Source organism: Lissotriton helveticus, chromosome 1_2 (assembly GCF_964261635.1).
Source record: "Lissotriton helveticus chromosome 1_2, aLisHel1.1, whole genome shotgun sequence".
Taxonomy (NCBI): domain Eukaryota; kingdom Metazoa; phylum Chordata; class Amphibia; order Caudata; family Salamandridae; genus Lissotriton; species Lissotriton helveticus.
Genome location: NC_136058.1, coordinates 412,461,554 through 412,477,323, shown reverse-complemented (window position 1 = coordinate 412,477,323; position 15,770 = coordinate 412,461,554). Strand labels below are relative to the sequence as shown.

The window sequence follows — 15,770 nt, the reverse complement described above, 5'->3', positions numbered from 1 at the left end:
TTTCTGCTCAGTGTGTGTTTGGGAGAGGACACAGATGAGTGTATTTTCACTGACGTATATTATTAAGTATAGTAATGCGCTTGACCCTGCCTACACTTTCCACCACGAGTACCATGGTTTTTCTTTGTGATGTTCTTGATCTGTTGCTTATACTTCAACCTTTAACCCTTTAACCCAGGATATTGGGGGCTTTTGTCTCTTCCTGTCCCTCACCCTTTTTTCCCCATCTACTACCTCCAAGTGCTGGTGGGATTTGTGATGTTGTATCACAACTTTGGAAATGTCATAGCATGGATTCTGCTAAAGTAATTTTAATGTAACAATGCCCGAGGAATTGCGGGATTACATGATGTTTTCTGTTTTTCTTTCCCAGCCCTGAGGAAGTCGTGGGCCCTACCCCATACGACGAAACACGTGTTGGCTGGATTCTGAGCAAGATACTAACATTAAAAGCATCTTGTCTAACTATTGTGCTCATTCTGTAACTTGAAAGTAATTTAACTTGAAAAAATCTGTACTTTGGTGTGATAGGGCTTTACATGTACGTTTGAGATCTGCGGATCTATTTTAGGGGATTTTGGATGATTGCCCCTCCCTAAGCACCCAATAAAACAAATAATCTCCAGTAACCCAATATTGCCGAAAGACCTGAGAGTGCCATAATCCATCCAGGATAAAATCATCCCAGCTTTTCTCATAGAGAGCAGTAGTCTACTTTTGTGTGTGGAAGTGATAGGTCATTCACCAAAGATTAAATCCACAGGTTTGGATTCGGGCAGCGCTCTTTCAATGACGAGGCTTCTAATTTGTTACTGTGTCAAATCCATTGGGTCTGGGAACGAAGCTAGAATATCTGCAAGAAATGTGAAATACATTGATTGCAACTGCTGTATGTATTCAGGAATTGCTGCTGCCCATCGGAATTGAGACACACATGTACATTAAATAATGCGGCTGGTGATACTAATGTTTCTGCGGAGAGATTGGACTTTTGTTGAGTAGTAGCTCTGATTGTAAATTATCCAGCTCCAAAGAATGCGTACCACACTTTTATCACAGAAATGACTGTATTTTATGAGGATTATAGCAATGAGTTACTGGTTTTGTTATAGAGATCCTTTTGCTATTCGTGCAATGTCTGATGCACTACAGCACCTAGCACTGAGCTGGGAGAGTGGAGGGTCAGGTGCTGTATATTCAGAAATAACATGGGTTTAAAACCACCTGCTGACGAATTCCTGTTTTTCCTCATCATCAAGTAGCGGAAAGGGTTAATGTGACTACTGCAAAGAACGTGTATTATGCAGACCACTTAACAGCATTTTATGTGGCTAATGTGGCTAGCTCAATGAGTTACAGCTTGTCACAGAGGTCCTTTTGTTACTTGCATTTCATTAGTTACAATCCTAAAATGGCACAGTTAGGTATGAACTCTCTTCAAGAACCTGCATTCAAACTGTGTGTATAGGTTAGAACATTCTTTTCTCCCCCAGTCTTTCATTATCCTAATGCTGCTAAAAAGGGTTAGTTTGCGTAGATGAGCATTCTTTTTACTTATGCCGATTACTGTGGTATGTTTTAAATCCTGAGTTTATGCTTCTCCAGACCATACACTCTTAAAATATACTGCATACTAGTGTCTATGACGTGATTCCTACAACTTGCAATCCTCACCGTCATATGTAACATTTCCTATAGACTACATTTACACAGATATGATTCATTGTCTCTGTATAATGTGTGTGTGATGTATCGATCTCTGACACTCCACATTGTTATGAGCAGCTCTATAAAACAAATAAAACGTATATGAGAAGGTAAGTACCCTTCCATCTTCATAACTTGATTTTGATAGAAAGTGTCACTCTAAGTGTCACACATTTGGTCGTTGGAAGTCACTCATAAGTACACTGAAACTATGAAAATGTCACACATAAGCAATCTGAAACCTTGGCAGCTATGTGTGCCTCACTTACATAAATGCACTTTTTGCATCAGAGAGTGATTGATACTGCCAGGATTCTGTTCCAGTGTTAGCCAGCTAGGTGTTCGCTTGAGAACATTTAAGGTATGCTACTACTATTATGATAGTAGTATACCAGGGGTGTTAGCGTCTTCCTTGTGGCTTTATGCAGCTCATACAGTCTCAATCTCCCTGATGTACGTACTGTACTATGCAAAGGGAGACCAACTTGGCCCATCAAAAGAGGTTGGAGAAGCAAAGATCATTCATGGAAATGAATTAATAGTTCAAAATGTAATTTTAGATTAGGAATCTAGGATTAGGTTATCTGATTTAAAATAATCAATACTGTGTCTGTCAAACTGTTTTTTGTAAAGAGAGTACCACCAATCATTGTTCTTTTTATCTTTATTCCTTTCATAAGCACCCAAGGGCAAGAGGGCACCTTCATAAGCAGCTGCCACCACCACCAGCGCCGCGGAAGGTGAGAAGACAACCACAACCAGGTCAACTCCCACCACCAGCTCTGCAGCCTTGGCAGATGGTTCTGCCGACCCCAGTAAATCATGTTTATTATTATTTCTAACTTGTAACTATTCCCACTAGTAAACGTATGGCCTTGTACATTTATACTATTTACTTTTCTTCAACTTTACTATCAAAGGTTTTTTATCCCTTCATTTTCCAGTGTTTTTCTATCTTGTACGGCTGACTTTCTCCTGTCTGTAACTTTTTCCTGGTCCCCTGTTAGGTTTTGCATGGACATCGATTCACCAAAATGCCAGGGGTATCAGAAGTGACATCACACAGCCTTTGACCTTAATGAATCATAGCATTTGTAAAGCGCACTACTTACTCGGGTTTATAGACGAGGGTTCCTCTGAGAGTGGTATTGGGGTCGGTGTGGATCTGGAAGTGGAGGTGTTCGGTGGTGCTGAGGGCTTCGTCGGTGTTGGGCGATTCCTCCTCCTACTCCATTGGTGTGGTCCCTGCTGGTGATCTTGTAGCCTTCCGGGATGGCTATGGCGATGTCGGGTGCCGAGGAGGGGTTCAGCTAGGTCTCCGTCAGGAAGGTGACGTCTGGGGTGGTTGAGTCGAGTAGGTCTCAGAGTTCAACAGCATGTTTGCGGGCAGAGCGGGTGTTGAGAATCAGAGGAAGTTATATCATATGACCTTTAATCCTGAGTCTTTCCAGGAGGTGAAGTCATATAACCTTAATCCTTAGGACATCACAAGAATTGACATCACTAACATTCTATAATAACTGCATCATTATTATGAAGATACAAGTTAAACAAATGTCTGTTTTAATTTCCACCTGCATTATGGTGCTGATATGATCTTCGAAAGTGGTGGGCATTTGATCATGGCTGCCCCGCTCCCATATCCCACTGTTGTGCTCCCATATGCAAAGACTTACCTCCAATGTGCAGTAATCATATCTACAAAAACATCAGGGAACACATACAGAGGAAAAACCCTTTAAGTGCAGCTAGTCAATCATCAGTCTTAAAAAGTGTAGGAAGGTGGCTACCTGACTATGGTTACCCCGGATTTTTTGCCTGTGTTTAGCTGGTTTTTTGACTTAGTTGACCTGGTTCCCTGCTAATCAGGGCCCCAGGCCATCTGCTCTCTCTGTAAAATGGATTCCATGTACCCTAGGTACATACCACAATTGGAAATGGACTCCTTGTCAGCCCCTGTATAATGCACTATAGGTGCCCAGGGCATAGGGGCCACCAAGGCCTACCAGGGGCTGCAGCATATCTTTTGCCACCCCTGGCTGGTTCTTAAATTGACACAACTGGCTGATCACTCAGCTGGGGTAAGGTGGTGTAATCACCCCTTGCTTAGATATAGTATACCTATATCTAAACCTATATCTGGACACATGTAAACCTGTAGCCACTCCTATGGAAGGCCTCATCAATCCTGGAGGCAGAGTGCGTGGTTTTATGTGAGATGGAGCTCTAGCATGAGCTGAGCCTGTCTGCAGCTGTCGGTAACAACTCCCTAAGCTGTTTCAGGATAATGCCATACCATATACTCTTAAGTGCCTTATAATCCTCGCGGTTAAATAGCAACTTTGGTTTGGCTTTATCAAAACATGTCGTGTAAGGTGTCATACGATTTGGAATACTATCCCCTCGCCAGTTCTGGCGACGGGGATAGCATTCCACCCCTCTAGAGGGGTAGGACATGTTGCTTTACTTAAATGCGGTTAATTTCTCCAAAGACCTTAGATCCACAAAATGGATGCCTCTGCCACAGACAAATGTCTGGACCCCTGCAGCTGACCGAAACTCGGCCAAATGGGTCCTGGACAAAGGGTTTCCTGTCACAGGAGGGTGTCACCGCCCTCCAGACAGGAGATAGTGGATTGTAGCAGGGAGGTTTGAAAGAAACCAGACACTGCTTGGGGCGCACAAGGCTGCCCCTTGCATAATCCGGCCAAACCGGTTCTGGGGCACTCCAGCCCTCGTGCCAGGGCGGCCTGGATCAAAGGAAGGGGGTGTATCCACCCACTTCCTGGGTCCCACCCATAGGGGGGGACCTAGCAGGTAATCACGCCCCCCAGATTCGAATAAGAGTGGGAGCAGTGCCAATGCACATGAGATTTCCTGGAAGAAACATTAGAAACGAAACTCTGGACCCTTGGACCTCCATCTCAACGTGGAAGCCCGAAGAATCTCCCTTGTGGCCAAGGAGTGACCACCCTGCAGCAGCAGGCACCATCCAGCCCTCGACGTCTACTTAGTTGCAGTTCCCGCCGGAACTCGAGCGACTGAGATCGACGAGATCAAGCTTGCCTGCCTTCCAACAGCCCGATCCACAGTCCCTGCAGAGCTGAGACCCGTGGAGGCGGCCGGAAGCGTGGGGCACGCCATCTTGAATTGACCACGAGACGCTGACCGTGCAGCCCACGAGTGACCCTCGAAGCTGTGCACCGGGGTTTGAGAAGCCCCCACCCTGAGCTACTCCTGAGTCGAAGTTCCGCCCTCCACACTCGACGAGTGCTGCGTGGGGCCCTTCTGCTCCATTTGGCTCAACGCGTTGGCCCGGTCACTTGCCAGCCGGCTAGTGGTCCCTGTGCCGACGAAACTACAAAGAAGACTCGTGAATCTGGTTGCTCCAGATCCACACCAGCTCCCCTGAAAAGGAGCCCCGACTCTGACCTTCCTGGTCCGAGTGAGAAGCAATCTTCCGATCCCGCGTGGATTGCTCTTGCCAAGTGTTGTTTGCTCCAAACTTGAAGCCGACAGCGCCGACGGTGAGAGCCTGCGTGGGACAGATCGTGACCTGCTCCTGGACGTCGCAGATGCCCCAGAGCCCACGTGACAGTGGAGAGAAGCTCCTCGACGACCACCTGATTGCGCCCGACATTGCCTGGTTCCGTCCTGGTTCCACCCTGGTCACTGCTGAGTGACCCAGACTCTGTCCCCTCTGCTTTCAGGTACCCTTCGACTTGAGTCCACCCTTGGACTCCACCGGACACTTCATCTTCAACCCGCCTGCAGCCCTTTCAGCTTCAAGCACCAAGAGCCTGCGTGTCAAAACCCGACGCCACTTCGACCCTGTGCACCCACTTCCTGTGGGTGAGGTAACTTTGCTCCGCGGGTGTTCCCACACTGGTACACATCTCTAGGGTCTGTGTCTTAAGTTTTGTTCCTCTAGGTTCAGCGGAAGTGTCCTTAAACTTTAACTTTACAACTTTTACGCACCATTGGTTAACATTGGTGCATGCGTGCGCTTTCCGCACTGCTCCCGAATCCCGAGGGCCATTCCCGACTTCAGCATTGCTTGTCCTGACTGCTCCCAGCGATTCCCTAGGCCCTAGGCCTAACCACTGCTCGAGTGGCATCTCTTATACCACTTGTTTAGTATATGGTTTGAGTGGCCCCCTGCCCTCATTGATAATTGTGCAACTTGTATGTTTAAACTGTGCTTTTGATTTAACGCTTGTGCCCCTTTATTCATAAAGAATACTGGGGATTGTTTTTAGTAATAAATACATATATTTTTATAATATATACTTGTGTGGTGTCCTTTCATTTGGTATTACAGGATTGTATGTGGTAAAACAGCTCGCTTAACACGACCTCTTAAGTTAAGCCTTTAGGCTGCTTAGTCCATGCTACCCCTAGGATAGCTTGTCTAATAAGGTTGACTTACAACCAGACACCATAAGGGATTGTTTGGTCTGATAATAGGTGGTTCCAGAATTGGAAACATCACCTATCAGGCCAACTTCTCACATTGGTGAGCAGCGGTGCGGATTTGAGCTTGCTGTTGTTTTACCATTGCAATCTTTATATCAAACTGAAAGATCACATCAAGTACCTCTAGGTACATATAAATCAAAAGCTTAGCATATTAAGTTCTACTGAACTTAGTAGTTGTAGATAAAAGGGATTAGCACACCCTGACTACAACTCACTAGCAAGGTACAGTAGGAAAACACTTAGTGTAGGTAAGTGCACCACTTACACCTCACTAGTAACCATGTCTGACACAGGAAAAGCCTCAGGGTCTACTCCTGTGACAGTTGACCTTACCCAGGCAACTTTCAGCTATGACAAACTAACCCGAAAGGACTTGGTTGCCTTGTGCAAATCAAGAGGGTTAAAAAGGGGCAGGAGCCCCACCTGCCAAATCCTGGTAGCCATCCTAGAGCAGGATGACTTAGAAAGGGCAAAGGAAGCTTCCCTAGAGACAGGAAATGGAGGGAACCCCCCTGTAACTGATCCCCATCAGGAGGAAGATGAGGAAGAAGAGGAGGAGGAGGACTCAGAAGTTGAGGACTTAGAAGATCAGGATCAGAGGGGTAGCCAGGTCCCAGTTGCCAGGCTTAGCCAGGCCAACTTAGACCTACTGGGGAATGGAGAGGGCCAGCACCTCCCCAGATCCCACCATGTTATTCTCCCAGGCAACAGAAGAGTGAGATCTCCCTCAGGGGACTCTCATATTTCTAGTGCCTCCAGAGAATCACAGAGAGGCATGACTGCTTCTCAAAAGCTAGAGCATAGGGCCAGAATGAGGGCTGTCAAACTCCAAATAGAGAGGGAGGAGGTAGCCTTGGCTCAAGCTAGACTTGCCTTAGCAAGAGAGCAAAAATTGTGTGGCTTAGATGCCACTGGTGGCAGCAATATTCCTAAAGAGAAACCCAGGTCCTATGATAGTAGAAACCTGACAAAGATTGTGCCCCCCTACAAGGAAGGGGATGACATCCACAAGTGGATAACTGCTCTTGAGAGAGCCTGCATGGTACAGCAGGTTCCTGAGGAACAGTGGGCAGCAATCTTATGGTACTCCTTTTCAGAGAAAGGGAGAGATAAGCTCCTCACTGTCAGACATGAGGATGCAAACAATTACAAAGTCCTGAAGAGTGTTCTGATAGATGGGTTTGGCTTAACCACTGAACAGTACAGGTTGAAGTTCAGAGACACCCAGAAGACACAGACTCAGGACTGGACTGATTTTGTTGATTGTGCAACTAAGGCTCTGGAGGGTTGGCTACATGGCAGCAAAGTACATGACTTTACAGGATTGTATAATTTGATTATGAGGGAGCAGATCCTAAGTAATTGTCAGAACCAGCTCTTACACCAGCACCTGGTGGACTCTGATCTGACCTCTCCCCAAGAATTGGGAAAGAAGGCAGACAAGTGGGTCAGAACCAGGATTAGGCCTAAGAATCAGGACAGTAACCAGAAGAAGGAGTCTACCAAGCCTCAAGATAAGGGTGGGGAAAAAAATAAAGAAAAGACTTCCCCAGGGCCCCAAAACTCCAAGGATGGGGGTGGGTCCCAAGACACTTCTTCAACTGAGAAAAAGCCTTATTGTTATGCCTGTAAACAGGTTGGGCATTACAAAACAGACAACTGTTGTCCCAAGAATAACAATAAAGAAAATATACCTCCAAAGCCAGCCCCAACACCTCCTGTTACTGTCAGCAGTAACCCCCCAGGAAGTGGGAGCACACCCAGGAATCTGGGTGGGTTTACTTTTGGAGCCCAGGAGGACCCTGGCCTATCCAGGTCCCCCTCCCCAAATGATCTTGTTTATGAGACTGGCAGGGGGTTTGCCAACTTCTCTGATTGCCCAAATACTTTGAGCAAATATAGACAAGAACCCATCATCAATGGTTTGAAAGTTGAAGCTTTTAGAGACACAGGGGCTAGCATCACCATGGTGGCTGACTGTATAGTCCCCTCTAAGCAACTTTTACCTGGTGCCACATACCAGGTAACAAACATTGATGGCATCAAAACAAATCATCCCATGGCAGTAGTAAGTCTCAGCTGGGGAGGTGTCATTGGCCCAAAGAGAGTGGCAGTGTCATCAAACTTGCCTGTAGACTGCCTACTTGGTAATGATTTGGAAATCTCAGCCTGGGCCGAGGTTGAACAGGAAATCCATTCTAGAATGGTGAATTCCAATGGAAAGGTTAGTGGGGCTGTAATGGCTACAGCCCCAATTCAAGATGTCCTTCCTGAAAAGGTTGGTAGGGCTGAGAAACTCTCTGCCCCATCTTTAGCAAAAGCTCTTCCTGAACAGAATAGCAAAGCTGTTATGATAACAGCAGAAACCCAAACTGAGTCTCCTCCTGAAAAGGTTGGTGGGGCTGTGATGGCCACAGCCCAAACTCAAACTGATATGTGTGTTGTGAAGCCTGAAATGATGGATAACTCCACACAAACTGAGAGCATGGAGGAGGAAGAGAAATCTCCCCCTCACCAGACTTTAGGACAGGATCAGCCTCCTCAGGGAACTGATCTTACCCCTGATGAAGGAACTGCCCCAGAGGTTGTTAGGCCTGGCCTGACAGAGCCTCTGATGGCGGTGGACCCTTCTCAGGTGGGACCCAGTCTGGAGCAGGTAACCTGCCCCTCTCTACCTTGCCTTAGCCAGCCCAGGGCTGCAGAGGACAAGAAGGACAGTGAGACCCAGAGGGCCCCCTGTCAAATAAAGCACCCCCATCAACAGATTAGGGGCACCAAAACTAGTAGCCCTAGTGAGGTGAAAACTTTACAAACTCCTGAGGGAGCCCCCTTAAAAACAGTTAGGGACCTCCCACAGATGGTTTCTGTTGGGCACAGCCAAACCTGGGACCCAAAGGGCCCAAACCTGAACTGTCCCTCCAGCAAGCCAAACAGAGGGACCCAGCCTCCAGCTTTAGGTAGCCAGAGGTTGACCCTGAGAGCACAGTGCAACTCAGTTGAAGAGAGAAGGGCACACATGGTGGAAGATAATTGGAGGAAGCTAAGCCCTAAATTAGTAGAGCCTCACTTCAATACTCCATATCCAAACCAGCCTTTAACTTTGCATAAACACACCCAAGGTAGTGATTCCCTATGGTGGAGACCCTCTAATACCCCAAGGGTGAGGGACTGCTTAGTGGACCATGAGACAGGGGGTACCCATGCTAGTGCAGGTACTTCCTTATATGGCCACTCAGGCAATATAGGCTTACCTGGCCAAGGATAGCCTTATCTCCTTTCGTTTGGGGGGGGTTATGTAGGAAGGTGGCTACCTGACTATGGTTACCCCGGATTTTTTGCCTGTGTTTAGCTGGTTTTTTGACTTAGTTGACCTGGTTCCCTGCTAATCAGGGCCCCAGGCCATCTGCTCTCTCTGTAAAATGGATTCCATGTACCCTAGGTACATACCACAATTGGAAATGGACTCCTTGTCAGCCCCTGTATAATGCACTATAGGTACCCAGGGCATAGGGGCCACCAAGGCCTACCAGGGGCTGCAGCATATCTTTTGCCACCCCTGGCTGGTTCTTAAATTGACACAACTGGCTGATCACTCAGCTGGGGTAAGGTGGTGTAATCACCCCTTGCTTAGATATAGTATACCTATATCTAAACCTATATCTGGACACATGTAAACCTGTGAGCCACTCCTATGGAAGGCCTCATCAATCCTGGAGGCAGAGTGCGTGGTTTTATGTGAGATGGAGCTCTAGCATGAGCTGAGCCTGTCTGCAGCTGTCGGGAACAACTCCCAAAGCTGTTTCAGGATAATGCCATACCATATACTCTTAAGTGCCTTATAATCCTCGCGGTTAAATAGCAACTTTGGTTTGGCTTTATCAAAACATGTCGTGTAAGGTGTCATACGATTTGGAATACTATCCCCTCGCCAGTTCTGGCGACGGGGATAGCATTCCACCCCTCTAGAGGGGTAGGACATGTTGCTTTACTTAAATGCGGTTAATTTCTCCAAAGACCTTAGATCCACAAAATGGATGCCTCTGCCACAGACAAATGTCTGGACCCCTGCAGCTGACCGAAACTCGGCCAAATGGGTCCTGGACAAAGGGTTTCCTGTCACAGGAGGGTGTCACCGCCCTCCAGACAGGAGATAGTGGATTGTAGCAGGGAGGTTTGAAAGAAACCAGACACGGCTTGGGGCGCACAAGGCTGCCCCTTGCATAATCCGGCCAAACCGGTTCTGGGGCACTCCAGCCCTCGTGCCAGGGCGGCCTGGATCAAAGGAAGGGGGTGTATCCACCCACTTCCTGGGTCCCACCCATAGGGGGGGACCTAGCAGGTAATCACGCCCCCCAGATTCGAATAAGAGTGGGAGCAGTGCCAATGCACATGAGATTTCCTGGAAGAAACATTAGAAACGAAACTCTGGACCCTTGGACCTCCATCTCAACGTGGAAGCCCGAAGAATCTCCCTTGTGGCCAAGGAGTGACCACCCTGCAGCAGCAGGCACCATCCAGCCCTCGACGTCTACTTAGTTGCAGTTCCCGCCGGAACTCGAGCGACTGAGATCGACGAGATCAAGCTTGCCTGCCTTCCAACAGCCCGATCCACAGTCCCTGCAGAGCTGAGACCTGTGGAGGCGACCGGAAGCGTGGGGCACGCCATCTTGAATTGACCACGAGACGCTGACCGTGCAGCCCACGAGTGACCCTCGAAGCTGTGCACCCGGGTTTGAGAAGCCCCCACCCTGAGCTACTCCTGAGCCGAAGTTCCGCCCTCCACACTCGACGAGTGCTGCGTGGGGCCCTTCTGCTCCATTTGGCTCAACGCGTTGGCCTGGTCACTTGCCAGCCGGCTAGTGGTCCCTGTGCCGACGAAACTACAAAGAAGACTCGTGAATCTGGTTGCTCCAGATCCACACCAGCTCCCCTGAAAAGGAGCCCCGACTCTGACCTTCCTGGTCCGAGTGAGAAGCAATCTTCCGATCCCGCGTGGATTGCTCTTGCCAAGTGTTGTTTGCTCCAAACTTGAAGCCGACAGCGCCGACGGTGAGAGCCTGCGTGGGACAGATCGTGACCTGCTCCTGGACGTCGCAGATGCCCCAGAGCCCACGTGACAGCGGAGAGAAGCTCCTCGACGACCACCTGATTGCGCCCGACATTGCCTGGTTCCGTCCTGGTTCCACCCTGGTCACTGCTGAGTGACCCAGACTCTGTCCCCTCTGCTTTCAGGTACCCTTCGACTTGAGTCCACCCTTGGACTCCACCGGACACTTCATCTTCAACCCGCCTGCAGCCCTTTCAGCTTCAAGCACCAAGAGCCTGCGTGTCAAAACCCGACGCCACTTCGACCCTGTGCACCCACTTCCTGTGGGTGAGGTAACTTTGCTCCGCCGGTGTTCCCACACTGGTACACATCTCTAGGGTCTGTGTCTTAAGTTTTGTTCCTCTAGGTTCAGCGGAAGTGTCCTTAAACTTTAACTTTACAACTTTTACGCACCATTGGTTAACATTGGTGCATGCGTGCGCTTTCCGCACTGCTCCCGAATCCCGAGGGCCATTCCCGACTTCAGCATTGCTTGTCCTGACTGCTCCCAGCGATTCCCTAGGCCCTAGGCCTAACCACTGCTCGAGTGGCATCTCTTATACCACTTGTTTAGTATATGGTTTGAGTGGCCCCCTGCCCTCATCCATAATTGTGCAACTTGCATGTTTAAACTGTGCTTTTGATTTAACGCTTGTGCCCCTTTATTCATAAAGAATACTGGGGATTGTTTTTAGTAATAAATACATATATTTTTATATTATATACTTGTGTGGTGTCCTTTCATTTGGTATTACAGGATTGTATGTGGTAAAACAGCTCGCTTAACACGACCTCTTAAGTTAAGCCTTTAGGCTGCTTAGTCCATGCTACCCCTAGGATAGCTTGTCTAATAAGGTTGACTTACAACCAGACACCATAAGGGATTGTTTGGTCTGATAATAGGTGGTTCCAGAATTGGAAACATCACCTATCAGGCCAACTTCTCACAAAAAGGCATCAGCAAACACACACTGGGGAAAAACCGTACCATTGTAATGAATGTGGAAGTAGTTTTCATGACTCTTCCGCATTAAGGATTCATCAGCAACATCACACAGGGGAAAAGCCTTTCCAGTGCAGTGAATGTGTGAAAAGCTTTAGACAGCTATCAATCCTGCAGAGTCATCAGAGAACACACACTGGCAAAACCATACCATTGCAGTGAATGCGAAAGTAGTTTTAGTAACTGCTAAAACCTAAGGATGCATCAGAGGACACACACGGGGGAAAGCCATACAAGTGCACTGAATGCAGGAAGGCTTTAGTCGCTCATCAGTTCGACACCACCATAAGCAAAAACACACCTGCATTGAACACACATGGAAATAATCCAAGAGATGCAGAGAATCTGGCAAGACCCTAAACACACTCCACCTCAAAGAGGTACTGTGTATATCCTGTTGTTACTGGAGTATACACAGTGTGTTAAAATACCCCTCACACACCAAAAGGGCCCTTGGTGTCATGCTTCATCATCGGGGTCTTCCCGCCCGGCTGCCGGACGGGGCAGTGCTGCGACAAGCGAATACGCTGCAGCACCTTTTAAATGTGGGTGCCCTGTGAGTGAGTTGGAGTGAGTGTCAGTAGGGTCAGGGGTGATTGAGAGAGGTGATGTTAAAAATACCTGACCTAGTGATGGAAAAAACTATTCAATAAACACTGGCTGGTATCAATAAAAATGGTGGTGTCGGACTCACTAATGTCTTGCCACAAATAAAGTGTATGTACAAAAAGTGCAGTGGTGATAATCACGGAAGCCACTGACTGAGGAGGAAGCACATCGAGGCTGGGGGCTGATTGGACCCTCAAATACCCTTCTGTCCAGTGCTGGCTCATGGGGCATTATTCCTCATCTTCCCAAGCATACTTCATCAGTATTTTTAGGTCTAGCTAGGGAAATGTATAAATATAAACTATATATCTATACACATTGATAAACTTTATCACCACTGCACTTTTTGTACATACCCTTTATTTGTGGCAAGACATTAGTGAGTGACAGGGGGATCTGAACCCGGTCCTGACGAAGGGGCTGGATGCCCCGAAACATGTTGACCCGCACAGGAAAGTAAGCCCATTAACCCGCTTACCCTTTCCGACACCACAATTTTTATTGATACCAGCCAGTGTTTATTAAATAGTTTTTTCCATCACTAGGCCAGGTATTTTTTAACATCACCTCTCTCAATCACCCCTGACCCCATACAAAAGTCAAAGGTAGTTCCTAATAGTGAACAGTGTAGTATACACGTCATCCACTCAGCAGGATGGTAAAGAGGCTTTACTCCAGGGGAGTGACAAGCACAAGAAGAGCCAACACAGGCTGACGCACAACATGCAAAATAGGCAAGCTACTGACAACATTTATCAAACAATATCCTAGGATAAAAGCTAGATATGAGCATAGTTTTTGTTCTCTGCACTAAATAATACAAACAACCACTTACTTAGTACATGCCGTTCACTCATGTCTCTCTTTAATGAAGAGTGCTGTTACCACCAAATTTCCTGATACTCATTGTACGAAACATAGATGGAAGAAAGGCTGAGTCAGTCATACCGAGCTGACTGGTGTTCTGCCAGTTTATATTTCTATAAACCCTACCTTGGGAAGGCAAGGATAACACTATAACGCTATAAACTCTAGAAAATAACTTGTGGGAGGGAGGCAGGAACTCGAGTCAGTCACACGTAATAAAAGAGGCACATATTTCCCCTATTGGAATTTATATCATAAGACAAACATATATGTTCAAAATCTGACTCAATGCCAATGAATATAAAAGATATTTGAAAACTGTAGACTGTATGAAGTGATTTTTTAGTGTCATCACTGCCAGACGCTCATGGGCATGTGGCATTATTAAGAAATCGTTTTGGTGTAATAGTGGAGGAAGAAGGTGTTAGACAGATGCTGATAACATAACATATGACAAATCAAAATTGATCAGCGTGTGGGGGCCATCGGTATATGTATTACACTGAAAGCTGGACTACCTGATCAGGATTTTTGTTGTTTGTCTTCATCCTGCCAACTCTCTTGCTAGGGTTGATCTTACCCCACAAATGTCCGGGAGGGGTACTGCTGGTTCCACTTCCAACTCCTTTACGAAAAGGGGACCACAACACAGGAGAGGCCAGGACCCACATCATGTTTGGCTTAATCATTGGACCCACTGATGTTATCTCTCCAATTTACCAACATTGTCCAGATCTTATCCTGACTCCTTGGGTCACAGGCCATATCAGACTGGCTCGTATAGATGAGAATTTTGAGGCACTCAGAAAAAGATGGGGGACTTTCAGACTTCCAAAGCCTACATATCTCGCGCCTCGCCACCAAAACCACATAGAAAATAAATTTGGGAACAGCAGAATGTATTTGTACATCTTCCTCTTGGTTGAGTCCAAAGAAAACAAGACAAGGGCTTACCTTAATCTGTTTGTAGGAGAGTAGGGTCTGCTATCCTATGGTCACCCCAAATTTTTGCTTTTTGCTTCACTGGTTTATGACTTAATGTGGCTGTGGGCCTGCTAATCAGACCCACAGCCTGCTGTTCTCTCTCTAAATTGTTACCCATGTACTTTAGGTGCATAACGACATTGGAACTGGTTCACCTTATTGGCCCCTGTAACAGTGTACCCAGGTACCCAGGGAATAGGTGCTTCCAAGGCCTACCAGGGGCTGCAGCATGTATTGTGCCACCCCTGGCCTGGCCTCCATATTTGACACAACTGGCTGATCACTCAGCTGGGGTAAGTCGGTGTAATCACCCCTTACTTAGGTGTAGTATGCCTATACCTAACCTAAAATGGACACATATGTCCCTATCAGCCACTCCTATGGAAGGCCTCAACAATCCTGGAGGCAGACGGCTTGGGAATATGTGAGATAGTGCTCTGGCATGAGCTGAGCCTGTCTGCAGCTTTCGGAACCATGTCTTTTAGCTGTTTCATGATACTGCCATACCATATACTCTTAAGTGCATTATGAACCTCGCGGTTAAATGCTATCTTTGGTTTGGCTTTATCAAAACATGTCGAGTAAGGTGTCATACGAATTGGAATACTACCCCCTCGCCAGTTCTGGCGACAGGGGTAGCATTCCACCCTTCTAGAGGGACACAACATGTACCTAGCCTGAACCCCAGTTAAAGTTAAACAGAGCCTCAGCATCACAAAATGGATGCTGCCACCACAGACACAAGTCTGACTTCCTGCTGCTGGGAGTCCTTCCAGCGAGGGCAGCTTGGACAAAGGGTTTCCTGCCTGGGGAGGTGCTAGCACCACCCCAGACAGGATTTTGTGTATTGGGTAGGACAGGGCTGAATAGAATCAGACATGCCTGGGGCACACAAGGTGTCCCTGTGCATAGGCCAGTTCAAACCGGTGCTGGGGCTTTCCAGCCCCAGTCCTGGCGCGAAACTGGACAAAGGAAAGGGGGTGTAACCACCCCCCTTCCTGGTTCCACCCAGAGGAGGGACCTAGTAGGTGATCC

The 15,770-nt window shown here is 47.5% G+C and overlaps 1 protein-coding gene across 1 annotated transcript in view; it reads left to right on the top strand.

Annotated features, from left to right (window-relative positions):
- Positions 1-15,770, top strand: part of LOC144804738 (uncharacterized) — a 75,938-nt gene that overhangs the window by 3,850 nt on the left and 56,318 nt on the right. The window contains exon 3 of the mRNA XM_078671926.1: positions 2,388-2,522. Coding sequence (XP_078528052.1) covers positions 2,388-2,522 — 135 coding nt within the window. The remainder of the gene's footprint in view (positions 1-2,387; positions 2,523-15,770) is intronic.